Here is a 15,125-nt window from a genome sequence, read left to right as displayed (position 1 = left end):
GCACTCCTACCCCCTCCCCTGCTCTCCTGCCCCTCCCCTGCAACTCCTGCCCCCACCCCTGCTCTCCTGCCCCTCCCTTGCTCTCCTGCCCCTCCTCTGCACTCCTGCCCCCTCTCCTGCTCTCCTGCCCCTCCCCTGCACTCCTACCCCCTTCCCTGCTCTCCTGCCCCTCCCCTGCAACTCCTGCCCCCACCCCTGCTCTCCTGCCCCCACCTCTGCTCTCCTGCCCCTCCCCTGCACTCCTACCCCCTTCCCTGCTCTCCTGCCCCTCCTCTGCAACTCCTGCCCCCACCCCTGCTCTCCTGCCCCTCCCCTGCACTCCTGCCCCCTCTCCTGCCCCTCCCCTGCACACCTACCCCCTCCGCTGCTCTCCTGCCCCTCCCCTGCAACTCCTGCCCCCTCCCCTGCACTCCTGCCCCCTCCCCTGCTCTCCTGCCCCTCCTCTGCACTCCTGCCCCTCCCTGCTTCCTTTCTACCTTTGGCGGCTCTCGCCAAATGACACACTTCTCTTCTCGCCTCCTCCCTGGAAAGTGAGCTGCAGAAAAGCAGGATCTGTTCCATCTGTTGGTTCCCTCTGGAGCTGCAGATTTGGCATACAGCCGGCGCTCACAGCGCACGGTAAATGAGGCCCAGCTCCCTGCAGGAAACTCGGGCTCTGGGGAAGGGGCTGGGAGGGTCTCTGGCTGGGAACTCGCTGTCTGAGCACATGGGATCTCCAAAGCCACCTGCTCAGATGCGTCGTGTTCTGGTTCTGGCTGTTCACACTCTTCCACGTCCTGCCCAGGGTGCTGTCCCCAAGGGGACGTGTGCCCCCAGCCACCGACATTCCCCAAAGCACTGGACGACGAAGCGCCCTCCCACCGAGGCTAGGTCGGCCCTCAGCTTTGGGCATCCAGGAGGGAATGAATGAGCTCTGCTACCTCAGAGTCCCTGACCTGCAACCAGGATTCTTCCAGAACTTTCCGTCAGTTCTCCAAGCTGCCAGACAAGGAAGTTTGAAAGCAGAGGGGCCACTGGGGTGCGGGGAAGAGGGTGGCAGGGCCGGGGGCTAAGCCTCACGGATCTCAGTCACTCCCCAGGGCAGCTCGGGGCCTCCCCTGCCCGTGCAGCCCCATGTCCTCCCCAGTCCGCAGGGCCTTTGCACAAACTGCCTCCACGCCCACCGGGAACAGCCATGGTGGCCTCAGGTGCCCACGACCCGCATCTGCACCCCTGCCTCCCACATCCAACCAAGACAAACACAGAACCGGGTGCAGGGCACGCAGAACAGCTCGGGGGCGGGTGTCCCGTCGTGGACACTCGGGTCCCTGTGCCGAAGGACCAGCTTCTGACGTTTCCAAGCACGCGTCAGTGCCGCACGTTCAGGGGCAACAAGTGACTCGGCAAACGAAACCAACGCGAAATACCGTCCTTTGCTGTCGCGTTCGACAGGCGCCCCGTTCCTCGGTCCCGCGCCACCGTGGGTTCTCGCGACGACTCCCGGTTCGGGGCCTTACGTCCCACGGACCCGTAACCAGCAGCGCGCGGCCCGGCCAGCCCCACCGCCAGCAGCCCTGCACCCCCGTTCCCAGGGCAGCCCCGCACACGTACCCTCATGCCCAGCTCGATGTTCTCTCCACCGTACACCTCCATGCCTGGGTCCAGCAGGCCGATGTCCCCAAAGTACTCCCGGTCCACCACGAACGAGCAGCCAATCATGGCGGGGGTCCTGGTGGGGAGCAGAGACGGCACGTGAGCAGGTCACAGGTGCGTAATCCTGAGCCCCTGGCTGCCCGGCAGCCAGGAGGGCCCAGGACACGGGCAGGCCCCCCACGGGGTTGTCTTTGCATCCTTCAGAGCCTAGTGAAGCACCCGGCACAGACCAAACGCAAACGCTAATTGAAGAACATCAACGGGCGACAGAAACCAGCACTCACCTCAGGCAAGTTAGTGCGGGGAATTTTAAAGAAACCAGTTTTCTCAGTGAGTTGTCCGCTCGCCTGAACGTCCCCAGGCTTGAGTCGCTTGCCTGTCTCCTTCATCTTGTTGCCCTACCTGTACACTAGGAGTCGGGGCTGCAACAGGCAGTTGCCTAGGTTGTGCACTGCTCCACTCGATGCAACCTCACTGATATCAGACTCTCTCTAAATGACATACCTTGAAGTTGTAGAGTGCGCAACCTGTGCAGCTGTAGGCCACAGACTGCCATCTGTTCCATTATTTCTGTAATTACTTACACCTACACGTTCAAAAAAAGTCAGTAAACGTTGCCTCGTCTTAAGAAACTGTGTCTGTGAAATCACGCGTCTATGTGCTAGCTGTATTTTTTCTACCCACAACAGTGGGTCCCTGGGAAGTGGCCTCACAGGTCACAATGACACAAAGCCGTGGCGAGTAAGAGGACAGCGTCACTGTGGACAGTATCACACGTTCGCTTCTTCACGCACGCACCATTCATTCCTTCGTTCAGTCGTGAACTTAGGACCCAGTGTGTGTGTTCTAGGTGGCGAGCACAGAAAGACAAACAGAAGACGTATCTGTAACAAGAAGCCGGTCCAGATGCTGTTAGAAACCGAGACCTTTCAAGCTTCTGATGAAGGATTTGGTCTCAAACAAAGACAAGGACGGTCTGCTTGCAGGCTGAGCGACTGGAGCCTTCTGAGCCCTAAGCGGAGCCAGCAAAGGGTTCCGGTTGTCCTCGAAGGGCCCCAGGCCGCTCTGGCGCCGGGGTGGGGCCGCCCCGTCCCTGCCGTTCCTGCAGGAGCACATCCCTCTTCGGCAAAACAACAGCAAAACTTGGTCTCGGTCAGAATTTAAAAGAAGCACGTCTGCTCAGTGACTGGGAAGTCAGGAGTCAATGCCCGTCAGTCGTCCCAGAATAACAGGGGCATTAAAGAAACGACCGTCCTTTGATTTATGCAAACATTCGATTTGTCCTGTCATTAGATCTTGGTCACCAATCTAACGGCAATGAAATTGTAACGCTGCCTTTGGCTTTCAATAGCAAGCGTGTGACGGGCTGCGCTCACCGACGTGCAGAGTCATTTCTCCCGTTTTCTCAACAGCCGTGGAAAAGCTCAGGGCGCTCTCTGGTGAATCCAAAGCGCCAAAGTCCCTGCCAAGTCTATTAGAGCCGGTAACGATTTGTTATCCTTGCTCAGAGTTCCAAAATAGACTTAAGATAAACTCACAAGGTGACGGGAGCGGAATCCGTGGGCGTGGAGTTGACCCGCACGCGAGATTCTGCTGTGATTACGCAACGCGGCAAGGCCCGGGATGCTCTGGCTGAGGGGCTCCCGGGTTTCGGGGGACGTCGTGGGGCGTCCTCGCGTCGGGGTCGTCCCGTGGCGCGCGCGGGGCGTGCTCAGGGGCTCCCCCGGGAGAGGTAACAGACGTGCAGGCGCACACGTCTGCAGCAGACACGCGGACACACGCGGACATCCACGCCCCTGAGCCGTGAAATTCTGGAGCCCCAGACAAGGGGGGGCTGATACAATGAGGATCCCAATGCGCCCTCTGGCCTCCGGGAGACCGACAAGGGTCAAGGCGAGCCAGCGTGCCCCGGCACCTTGAACAGCACGTGCTCACGGGCTCGGCCAGGCAACGAGCACCCGTCGCGCCGGGCACACGCTCGCTGAGCGAGCACAGGCACCTGGGAAGCGCGCCACGGGCTGCGACTGGGCAGCGGGCGCGCGGGGAGCCACCGTGCACGCATTTGGCACTGAGGGCAGGCAACGTGACGCTGGGCGGTCTGTGGGGACACTGGACGCTGTGCCCTGAATCGGCGCCCTCGGAAGAGTCTGAGGCAACGGCTAGAGCGCCAGAGATGCCCACGCGCGCCGAGAGGCGGCGGGGGGCAGTGGGGACGGCACAGGCGTGTGCAGCGAGCGCCCAGCCCGGCTCGGAGCCGCCGGCCGTGCGGCCTCAGGCCCGCTGCCCACCGCCCTGCGCTCAGCCTCTCTGCCCGCGCCCCTGCGGAACCCGATCCGCACGAAGCCGTGTCGCGGCCGAAAGGAGCTCGGCCTGGAGGCCGTCAGCCTGAGGGCTGGAGTGGGCTCGGGGGACGGGACGGGACCCAGTGACCGAGCCAGTGACCGAGCACCCAGCACCCGGAAGCTCCTCTCCGGAGACCAGCAGAAAAGTCAGACAGGGAACGGCTACCGTTCCTCCCGTGTAGCTAGACAAGCGACCACGCGTGTGTGGTGATGTGCATCTGTGTGTGTCTGCACACTTACGCGTGTGTGCGTCTGTGGGCACTCGTGCCAGTGAGAATGTGTGCACAGGTGTGTGTGTGAGTGTGCAAGCATCTGTGCACTCCCGTGTCTGCGTGGTTTTGTGTGTACAGGCGTGTGTGCATATGGATGTGTGTGCGGGTGTGCGTGTAGCTGCGTGTGCATGTCGGGGTATGCGTGCACGGAGGAGGTATGCGTGTGTGTGCTCCTGTGCAGGTGTGTGTATACTGTGTGCGTGCAGGTATGTGTGTGTGCAGCCGGGAGTGTATACCTGTGTGCTGGTGTGTGTGTGTGTGTGTGTGTGTGTGTGTGTAAGTGTGTGTGAGAGTGTGCTTGTGTGTGTGTGCGGGATTCGGGCCCTCGCCGCCGCACCCCTGACTGTGGGAGGGGCAGGGGGCTGTGAGTGGCCCCCCAGCCCCGCCCTAAGCTCCCTCCACGAGCTGGAAGCCGGCCGACACCCGCAGGGCCCTCGCCGTCCCCCAGACACACGGGTGGGACTCTGGACAGGTCCTGGGGATGGGAGGCCCCGCCCCGCGCAGGGGTGCAGGGGCGCAGGGGTGCAGGGGCACAGGGGCTCAGGGCCTGGGACGCGGGCGGGCTCCAGCACCGGGGCGTGTGCACAAGTCTTCCCCGGAAACCCAAGCCTTACAATTTCCATCCCTTCTTCTCTCTCCCTCGAGCTTCGAGGGTGAGGAGCGGCAAGAAAATTCCTAAAGTAAACCCTCCAACACCAGCCCCTCGGGCGCGGAGTAAATTCCCGGCACGGCTTTCGACGTGGACGTGCGAGCCGTGTGCTTCGGAGGGGCAGTGGCTCTTCCGGCCAGGATGCGGGAGGCACAGACCAGCCCGGACCGGCCGCCAGGCCCGTGGAAGCCAGCTCTCCGGTCCGGTCCGCGGTGAGGGGCGCCTCCCGCAGGCAGCCGGCCGTGCGCGCTTCCCCCGGAGGGCCTGCCAAGCGGGAGGGCCCGAGGGCGTCCTCCCGGTGGGACCGGGACGAGGCACGAAGGACCTCGAGGTTGCTCGCCTGCACTCCGCGCCTGCGGGCCCCGAGGTTCCGTGTCCGCGTGCGCCCTCCTTCCGTGAATCTGTACTCCGGTGCGTGAGGCCCGTCGTTCCAGAACCCGGGGGACCCGCCCGACCCTCCGTCACCGGCCTGAGCCAAAGGCCCTGGCCCCTGACCTCCAGAGAACATCACCCCGAGTCCCCAGTTCAGAGCCGCTGTCCAGCACCCCCGGGAAGCCGGTCATTTCTCCTCTCCTGACGGCGCCTCCCTGGACGGTCCCGTGAGGCGCGTCACACAGCGGGGCCGCTTCCGTGTCCGGGGTCTCTGGCTCCGCCCAGGGGCCCGAAGTTCCACGGTGCCGTCACTCGTAGGACAGCTTGTCCCGTTCACTCCGGGACGCGTTCCGGCAGCTGGGCAGACACCAGCGGGTTTATCTGTCACACCTGATGACACCTGGGGCGTTTCCGTCCCTGAGAACGACGGGGCGGCTGTATGCGTCCGCGAGAGTCTCTGCGTGGACACGGGCTCTGGTCCCTTCCCGGCGGACGGCAAGACGTGCCTTCTACCTTTGTGGAAAACGGCCGACGGCCTTCCGAGCTTTGGCCAACTCGCTCTGCCCGCAGCCTCGCATGGGTGTCCCGCGGCCCCGCGCCCTCCCCCGCGCCCAGCTGGCGCCTCTTCTCACGCCGGTTCCTCGGCTTCCCTCCTGACCCCCGACGGGGTGAGCATGCTGGCCACGCCCACCTCCGCTTGTGGAGAATCTGTTTAAAGCTTCACCTGGAGTTTGGCCTCGGCCGTCCAAAGCTCTCAGGTGGTGCTAGGCAGGAGCCAAGTTCGACAAGACACCGTCTGGCCAGAAAATCCCGCTTCTGGGCAGCCCAGGGGGTCCAGGGGCTGCCAGACCTTGGGGTCTCTGAGTCCTGAAATGCGAAACGCTAGGCCCCTCTTCTGCTCCTAGCTGGGGAACGCCTAGTGCGTTGTGAACGAAGAAAAGTAACTTTCAAGCCGCTCTTCCTGGCTCCCGGCCCGTCGGTCGGCTTCTGGTCGCGTGGATGGCTCTGGGCCCGGTTTTGACGGCAAAGGCTCCAGAGCCCCAGCTCCTGCTCCTTCCGGCTCCCAGGAGCGTCGAGGGCCTGCCTCTGAGAAGCGGCCGTGGGGACAGAGCCGGGCCCCAGGCCCCGAGGGGACTGCCGCTCCGCGTCCGGGGACCCCTCGTACGGGGCGCCCCTCCGCGCTGGCGGTGCTGTTTTCCTCAAGTCAGGGAGGTCGGGGCTCGGGCCGAGCTGTCCATCCCTGCTGTCCGCTGACTTCACTAGTGGACGTCCAGGCCGTGCGGGGGCCTGATTTGGTGCCCGTGGCTCTTTGCCAGCAGGGGGTGGGGGCCCGGAAGCCCCCACAAGACCCTCCCGAGGGAGAGAGCGCTTCCAAAGGCACAATGACACGTGGTCTCGGCCACTCCCACGCACAGTGACCCGTTGCAGCAGGATTTCGGCAGGGACGCGCCAGCTTGGACAGACAGGAAGAGGGACGGTTCCCAGCCCCTGAAACCTCAGACCCCTGTGGGAGGTCTGCAGAGGCTCCGGGGGGTCAGGGGGTCCTGAGATGGACATTCGTCCCAGGAAACAGGCCCCACGGCTGCGTCCCCAGGACCTGGTCACGGAGCGCGGATTCCCAGGGGCTCAGCACCCCGCGGCCGGTGCTGCAGACATGAGCCAGCGCGAGCAGGTGGCGGAGGGCCCGGGGGTGATGGGGAGCGAGGGACTGGGGCCTCTGGAGGCCCACGCCTGTCTACACGGGGCCCCATCCCGGCCGCGGCCAATGGTCGCCTCGCGAGAGTGTGAGCCTTCCCCCTGCCGAAAGGTGCCGGATTTGTGTATCTTGTGCAAAAATCTCTCTGCCTTCACGTCTGGGAGCCGGCCTGAATACGTGCACGCATTTGAGGACAACTGTGGGCTCTCCGTCTGAAGCCGTCTGCAGAAACCGGTGACTTCTGCGCAGCCACGCTGCCCGGCTCCTCCTGTCTCCCTCCGGGCTTCTCGGTCCCTGGTGCCCCGTCCCCTGTCCGTGTCTGCTTCTCCCCCACGGGCTCCTCCTCTCTGCTCGTCTGCTCGGTCTCCCTCCTTCTGTCCCCACCTGACCCGGTCGCCACTCAGGCCACGTGCCGGGGGTCAGCCCCCAGGCCCCCGAGTCCCGCCCAGAGCACCTGCCCCCGGCAGCCCCCGGCAGCCCCCGCGCCCACCGCACCCGGGCCCCGGCTCACCTGATGGGCGCCGCCTCGTCGCCGCGGTCCAGCCAGTCCTGGGGGGGGATGATGTACATGCACCAGAGGCCCCAGTTGTAGCCGTGGGCCGCGCTGGCATACTGCTGTACCTCGAACGTGTCGTACTTGATGTTGTCGATGGCGGGCAGGACGATGCGCCGGCGGTCCTCCTGGATCCGCGTGAGCGCGGGCTCGGCCCTGCGGGGGGAGCCACGCGCCTGTGAGGAGGGGCGTGGGGGCGGGGACCCCCACCCTGTGCCCCAACGAGGGGCCCGGCGCCCACAGGCAGGGTGACATCAGGTGACCGCCGGCCCACGGAGTGCGGGTGCCACGGATTCCCCGCCACAAGTCTGGGGGTGGTGGGGCCGCGGACGTGCCCCGCCTGGGGTCCTGCCCTCCCCTTCCCGGGCTGCCCCCAGCCAAGGACTGACACCAAGGACGTAAAAACCACTTGGGCCCGGGATGCGACACCCCTGAAGGGCAGGCCTGGCTCCAGAGCCCCTGCAGGTCGCCTGGGCCGGCCACCGGCCAGCCTTGAAGCTCAGCCACTCCCTCCACAGAACCCCACTCCCCGCCCTCCTTCCCTGCTCTTGTGGAAGACACATTCGCTCGTAAACATGAACTGGAGGACCGAGTAAGGGCCGTACCCTGTTCTAACGACGGAATACATTCATAGGCTTAAAAATAAATCCACGCCTCAGGGAGCTCATGTTGGAGGGGACCAGAGAGGTTACCGGGTGCTTTAATGCAGTGCACAACCTACACAACAGCACGCGGCAGCCCCGACGGGGTCGGGGGCCAAGCATCAACGTAGAAGTTAACGTATGTTAGAAGGTGACAGGTATCGCGTGGGAAGGACAGCAAGGCGAGGGTAGCTTGGAGTTGCAGTTTTAAATAGGCGTCTGCGTAGGTTGCCCTGGGCAACGACCAGAAGGAGGTGGGCGGCCGGTGGGTGCCAGGGGGATGGGCGAGGGCACAGCCGGCACGGGAGCCCTGGGACGTGCGCCTGGGGAGCCGGCAGGTGGCTGGACTGGAGAAGCGGGGCGGCGTGTGCGGCGAACCCAGAGAGCGGGGCACCAGGGGCGCTCGGGCGACCTCCCTGGGCGGCGGACTCTGCAGGGATCCCCGCGGAAGCAGGCTTCCCCCTCGGAGGTGGCCCGTCCCTGCGAGGATGAGACGCCACCAGAGCCCAGCCTCTGGGCCGGAGTCCAGCTGCTGCTGGGGGGCCGGGGCTGGCGCCGTCCGGAGGGACAGGAGGGCCCGGGGTGAGTCGTCTGGTCCCACCTGGCGACAGGTGCCGTGCGGCCTTCCTCCCACCCTTCTGATCAAGAGCCGGGTATTCAGCTGCCCTTCGGCTTTGCGAGGAGGACTAATTAATTAGTGTCAGCAAAGTGCCTCAGAGAAGCAAAGCCCTCTGCAAATGTCACGTCTGCTAACAAGGCAGGATCTGTGTGGAGGCGACCGTGGCGGGGAGGGCGGGCGGGGGGGACTATTTGCAGATGGATAGCTGGGTTTTGGGTTGTGGAAATTAAAGTCACACTGGTTCAACGTCGCGTCTGATGTGACAGCTCCTGGCTCTCCCAAATGGCTCCTTGGGGGAGCTTGCGATGTAGCGGAGGGAGGAATGGCCACCGAGGACGGCCGTGCAGTGCACGACCCACACAGCACTGGGGAGCGGGCCTGGGTCGGGGGGGAAGACGATAATCCGTAATTAACGGCAGAAGGCGATTACGCGTGGCGGGAGGAGGGCTGTCTCACGAGGGTGGGAGAGCAGAGAGACGCGGGGGCCAGGAGGCTAAGTCCAGCAGGAGAGACTTACGTCTCCGTGAAACGCGTGCAGGGTCAGAACCAACCCTTGACACAAACGCGTGGTCCTGGGGCAGCTGGGATGCTCCCGGAGAGGGGAAGGAAGAAGGTTCCACGGCCCGCGGGACACCGAGCCCCTGCTGGAGCCGGCTGCTGCTGGCAGGAAAGCACAGCTCGGAGACCCCGGGGCACGAGGCCCTCCCAGAGAGCTGGGCCCGGGGAGCACGCACAGCAGGGCTTGTGCCGCTGAACCGCACAGGCTCAGGACTTCATCCACCCCGCCGTCCTCGGTCGGCACATCCCCCCGTTTCCCTCCCGTGGGATCCCGGCGAACGTCTCACGTTGGCTTCGCGAAGCTTAAAAGTATGCATCGGGAGGTTTGCTATAAAAATCGTGAATTTTACGGGGCGTCTGGGTGGCTCAGTCAGCAAAGCGTCCGACTCTTGATTTTGGCCCAGGTCACGATCTCACGGCTCACGAGTTCGAGCCCCACGTCGGGCTCTGTGCTGAGAGCTCAGAGCCTTCTTGGGATTCTCTCTCTCCCTCGCTCTCTGCCCCTCGCCTGCTCGCGTGTGCGCTCTCTCTGTCTCTCTCTCTGTCTCACACACAAAATAAATAAATAAAATAAACTTAAAAAAGAATCCCGAGTTTTACTTTTTATTGAAATGGGCACGCTGGCCACCCTGGGCTGACTCTTCCCTGCGGCTCAGCCCCCCCCATCCCCCCACCCCGGCTCACTGAAGGACCCACCCGCTACGGTTTAACCTAAGGGTCTTGAGAGCAGAGCGTCCTGCATGACAAGGGTGGCCCTAAATCCAATGACAGGGGCCCACCTGTGAGACAGAATAGAGACACACGCTAGGTGTGAGGACAGAAGAGGCCAGAGGACGAGGCGGGACCCTCCCCGGGTGCCTCCGGGCGGTGAGACACCTTGTGTCCCGGGATTTGGAGTCGTGTCTGCTGTTTGAGCTGCCCGGGGGGTTGCGGTCGCTGTTCGGCAGCCCCAGGACACTGACACTTGGGGTCGGCCCTCCCTCTGCCCGTGGGCCACTCCCGACACACACGCTCCGTTGTCCAGAGTGTCCCCTCGCCTCCCAGGCAAGCACCGATCTGATCCGGAGGGTCTGGAGTCGGTTGCCGGCAGCGGCTTCCGCAGTCCGGGCAACAATCCCCGCACCCTGGCCGCGCTCCAGGCTCCCGGCTTGAGGACCGGGAGACAGGCACGCCTCCCCTGCCCCCGCCCCGCCCACGCCGTGTTGGCAAGCCGGACTTCTGACCCTGACTCTTGTTCCCTGACCTAGAACATTCCCCCTCTCCCAGCTGCCATAAGGTCCTCGCTCATCTGCGCAGGGCCCAGCCGCCAGACGAGAAGGTAACAGCCGGCACTTTCCAGAAGACTCTCAAGCACTTCCCGCTGCTCAGCCAAGACACCCACTGTGAGGACGTTGGTGCACCACCTGCCTCGGGTCGGCGAGGTCTGGGCCACCCCCGGCTCCCCCCGGCTGTGGATAATTCGCGGGACAACTGACGCCATTCCGAAGGCATCGCTGGCCGCCTCAGAGATGGAGAAGGTGTCAGGGGGCCCAGGCTCCACGCCCGGCTCGCACGGGGACCCCGGGTCGCACCCGAACACCCCAGGCCACGCAGACCTGCACTGTGTGCAGCTGGCCCGGAGGCCACGCTGAGCATCAGGCCTGCAGGGCAAGCACAGGCCCAGGGCCGGAGCCCGGCCTTCCCGCCCGGGGTGCAGGGTGGAGGTCACACGTCTAAGTCCCTCCCTGGCCGAGTCCCCTGCAGGTGTCTGGGCTAGAGGCCCATTTAGCCCCCTGCATGGTGACGAGAGGGTCCCACGGGGGATGAGAAACTGCTCCCAACCGCGCCCGGTGCCTTGGGCAGCCAGCCTTGGACAGCACGTGCCCACAGCAAGTGCCCCAAAGCCGTGTGTGCTCCCGGATCCGAGCCCACACCGGCGTGCTCGTGCTATGCCACCCTGCTGGCCAGTCCCAGTCCCTCTGGGAGCGAGGTGAGGGCACGCGACAGTCCTCACGTGCAAGCGTCCCGAGCCGTGCGCCCCACAGATCCCCTGGGCCGCATCCGGACGCCGGGGGCCCCCAGGCCCATCCTCCCGGGCCCCTGAAGGGAGTCCCTACAGCCAGCGCCCCCCTGCGCCCTGCCCTCACCAGCCCGTGCCGAACTCCACGTGGGCGTCGAAGAAGCCGACCACGGGGGCCGTGGCCGCCTTCCAGCCCTGCAGCCGTGCCCGGATCAAGCCTTCCCGCCGGCTGTTGCGAACGATCTTCACCAGGCCCGGGTACCTCCTGTTGACGTACTGGTCCAGACTGGTCTTGAGCTCCGCTGCAGGGACACAGAGACGCCTCATCGCACCCACACCTCGGGAGGGCTCTGAGATCGCCCCGGGTCGGCGGGGGCAGGCTGGGCCGCTGCGAGCCCCGGGCCCGTGGTTCGCCGCCGTCGAAGAAGGCCTGCCGTAGCGGGTTGTGACTCAAGGGGCTGGGGAGACCGCAGAGCCGCGAGACCCCAACCCATGTGGCTGGCACTCCAGCAGGGGGACAATAAACAGGAGACGGCCAAACGGGACCGACTGGACAGAGGCGTGTGTCACCGGGACGGGAGGAAACAGGACCGATTCACTCAGCCGTGAGAGGGAGGAAGTCCACAGATGGACGGATGGGGGATCACGGTGTGGTCATCCACACCGTGGAATATTCAGCCGCGGCCAGAGGGAAATCCTGACTGACCCCCGCCACGACACGCATGAACCCCCAAGGACGTGACACTCAGTGAAATAAGCCAGACAGAAAAGGACAAACACCGCGTGACCCCACTTCTCCAAGGCCTCCAGGGTCGCCACATTCACAGAGGCAGAGGGTGGGGTGGGGGTGCCAGGGGTGGGGGGAGTGGAGGGGGTGAGTGTTCGGTGGGGACAGGGCTCCAGGGTGGGAGACGGAACGTTCTGGAGACGGATGGTGGGGAAGGCTGCACAACAGCGTGGGTGTGCTTCCTGCCCCTGAGCTGCGCACTTGCTGTTCAGACGGTTAATTTTATGCTATGAGAGCTTCAGACCGATAAATTATTAAAAAATTGGTGAAGGCACGGACAAAAAACAGGAATCGACTTGAGGAAACTCCCAAAGGTAACAACCTGCAGCAGGTTAGGGCCGCTAGGGGAAGAGAAGGGGGGCTGCCGCTGGCGGCTGGGCAGGGGCCACCCCCCACGCCTAGGCCCCGAAGACACCTGTCCCCCGCATCACCGACCCTACGGGACCCCCCAGGGAGGACAGCCGGTCCTTCCCGCCCCATCCTGCCCTTGGCGGGCTCTGGAGGCATCCCCCAAGCGTCCCCTCCGCAGCACAGAGGAGAGGCCACCATGATGCGCCCACGGGGACCTCAGTCTGGGGGCTGCCCGTGGCAGGCTCGGGCTTCTCGCTCTGCTCCCGCCCGGGGACCGGTGCCTGGCGAGTGTGGAAGGCGGACGGGGGCCCCGCCCGTGAGCCCCAGCCCTGCTTCTCCCCACAGACCCTCGCCGGAGCACGGGGCCCTGCACGCACAAGGAGTGACAGGTGAACTCGGCCTGTTGGGCTTTTCTGGACAACGTCTGCGGGGAACGAACAGAGCCCCGAGTTCGAGTCCACCCGGAACCTGGAACGGGACCTTATCTGGAAAGAGGGTCTCTGGGGATCCTGAGATGAAACCCTCCTGGATTTGGGGTGGCCCTAACGCAAGGACAGGTGTCCTCCGAAGAGGCGAGGCCCCCAGCAGGGAGGCCACGTGGAGAACAGGCACAGGTGGGAGGGTCGCGTGAAGGGGCCCGCGGAGCCCAGAGAGGGGGCGGTGGGCAGGACGCTGGCCTGGCGCCTCCGGGGAGCGCGGCCCGAGCTCCTGCAGGCCATCGGCGAGCCTCGCAGGCCCCCCACTCACCGCTGTCACTGTTGTCGTCCACCAGGATGACCTCCTTGAGGAGCCGCGAGGGCGTGCGGTTGACCACGCTGTGCACGGAGCGCAGGATGACGGAGAGGGCCTCGTTGACGAAGATGAAGACCACAGAGATCTGCGGCAGGTCGGCGGTGTGGGTCACCTGTCTGCACCTGCGGGAGACACAGTTCACGGGCACCGGTCAGCACGGGGCGCGCCCACCTCGCCAGGTCTAAATCTCACACCCAAGGGCAAGGCCGCAAGCGGGGACGCCCGGCCTCCGGAAGACGTCCGTCAGAAGGCGCGTGTGCCGCTCCAAGCCTCAGCCCTGCACCGGGGTGATGCTCTGCAGGGGTGCAAACAGCCGCTGAGTTGCTGCGGACGAGGGGTCTGCAGGGACGGTCTTGTCGGGGCTGAAGGTCACAGCCTTGGCCACACATAAAGACAGAGTAGCACAAGTGGGGGCACGCACAGTTCTCCCCAGTGTCTTGTCTTGGAGGCTGGGGTGGAGTGGGGTCCCGGAGGTGGGGCGGGGGTCCCGGGAGTGGGGTGGGGTCCTGGGGTCCCAGCGGTGGGGTGGGTCCCGGGGATGGGGCGGGGTCCTGGGGTCCCGGAGGTGGGGCGGGGTCCCGGAGGTAGGGCAGGAACCCCGGGAGGGATGGGGCGGGATCCCGGGGGATGGGGCGGGGTCCTGGGGTCCCAGCGGTGGGGCGGGGTCCCGGGAGTGGGGCAGGGTCCCGGAGATGGGGCGGGATCCCGGGGGATGGGACGGGATCCTGGGGGATGGGGCGGGGTCCTGGGGTCCCAGAGGTTGCGCGGGGTCCTGGGGGTGGGGCGGAGTCCCGGGGAGGGCGAGCAACATCTCCTTCTTCCGTGTAACTGGATGACGCCCGTTTATGGGGAGCCTGAGAAGGCGAGGGGCTGTGATGTCATGAGCGTCGTGGAATAAAGTCACAAGGGGACAGAGGAAGACGAGCGGGAGCGCAGTGGAACCGTCAGAAACACGCTGACGGGAGGAAAGAGACAACAAAGTAAATACAAAATAAACATGGGAGGAAGCCAGCCAAGTGCGTGTGCCTCCAAGCTTCGTGTAAATACACCCGGTCCCTCCTGATGGCAGAGGCCACTCGATTAAGGTGGACACACCCATGCTCCCACGCCCACACTCCACAGCCGCTCACACTCGCACACACTCGCACACAGCCCTGCTCCAAAGGGCCGACTTCCCTCCTGCACAGTAAGTGCAGCCGGGGTTCAGGCTGGAGCCACCAGCCTCTCCCGGGCCGGTGCAGGCCCAGCGCACGGCTGGAGGGACCGAGCTGTCTGTCGACGCCACGTGGACGCACCACAGGTGCACAGCCACGAGGATCCGTCACTCAGAAAAACGCCATCTGACGAGAAGCCTTCACCCCACTTCTCCTGGGAGGAGTGAGGTCGAAACGCACAACTTTCACGAACTCGCACGACGGGTCCAACACAAAAGACGGCTGAGGACGGAAATTCGTCTCGAGGGTGGCAGCTGGTGGCAGGAGGCATGGGGAATGGAGGCGGGCCGTGGGCTGAGAGGCCGGCCTCCCCGCACCTGCTCCCTGCCATTCACCGTCCTCCCGCGTGGCCTCCCTCACCTGTCTGCAGTTCGGGGTCCCCCCACCGAGAGCAGGCTCCTTCTCTGCCCACAGCCCAAGAGCATGGAGCTGGGCCCGCACGCACGGGTCCCTGGGCACAAGTCTGTGAACAAGGGGACGCCCTGCTCACGGGCCCTGACGTGTGAACGTCCCCTCCGTCCCAACTGAGTTCGTCCTGGCCGCTCCTAGGTGTGGGGGAAGCCAGGCCTGCTTTCTCTGCCTGTGCAGGGGATCTCTCAGGTGGCCACCGGGCCACGTGTGGCTGTCCCAAAGCAGTGTGCCTTCACA

General features: G+C 64.9%; 1 protein-coding gene across 1 annotated transcript in view; it reads right to left on the bottom strand.

Annotated features, from left to right (window-relative positions):
• GALNT9 (polypeptide N-acetylgalactosaminyltransferase 9) overlaps positions 1-15,125 on the bottom strand; it is an 83,589-nt gene that overhangs the window by 29,747 nt on the left and 38,717 nt on the right. The window contains exons 3-6 of the mRNA XM_047101050.1: positions 13,219-13,385; positions 11,461-11,635; positions 7,475-7,672; positions 1,591-1,708 (exon numbers count right to left, since the gene is read on the bottom strand). Of these exons, the coding sequence (XP_046957006.1) occupies positions 1,591-1,708; positions 7,475-7,672; positions 11,461-11,635; positions 13,219-13,385 (658 nt within the window). The remainder of the gene's footprint in view (positions 1-1,590; positions 1,709-7,474; positions 7,673-11,460; positions 11,636-13,218; positions 13,386-15,125) is intronic.

Source organism: Lynx rufus, unplaced genomic scaffold (genome assembly GCF_022079265.1).
Source record: "Lynx rufus isolate CCGP_SWC_20201006 ecotype Redwood Valley unplaced genomic scaffold, mLynRuf1.p SCAF_55, whole genome shotgun sequence".
NCBI classification, from domain to species: Eukaryota; Metazoa; Chordata; class Mammalia; order Carnivora; family Felidae; genus Lynx; species Lynx rufus.
Note: the sequence above shows the minus strand (reverse complement) of the source record. Positions and strands in the feature narration are given on the sequence as shown.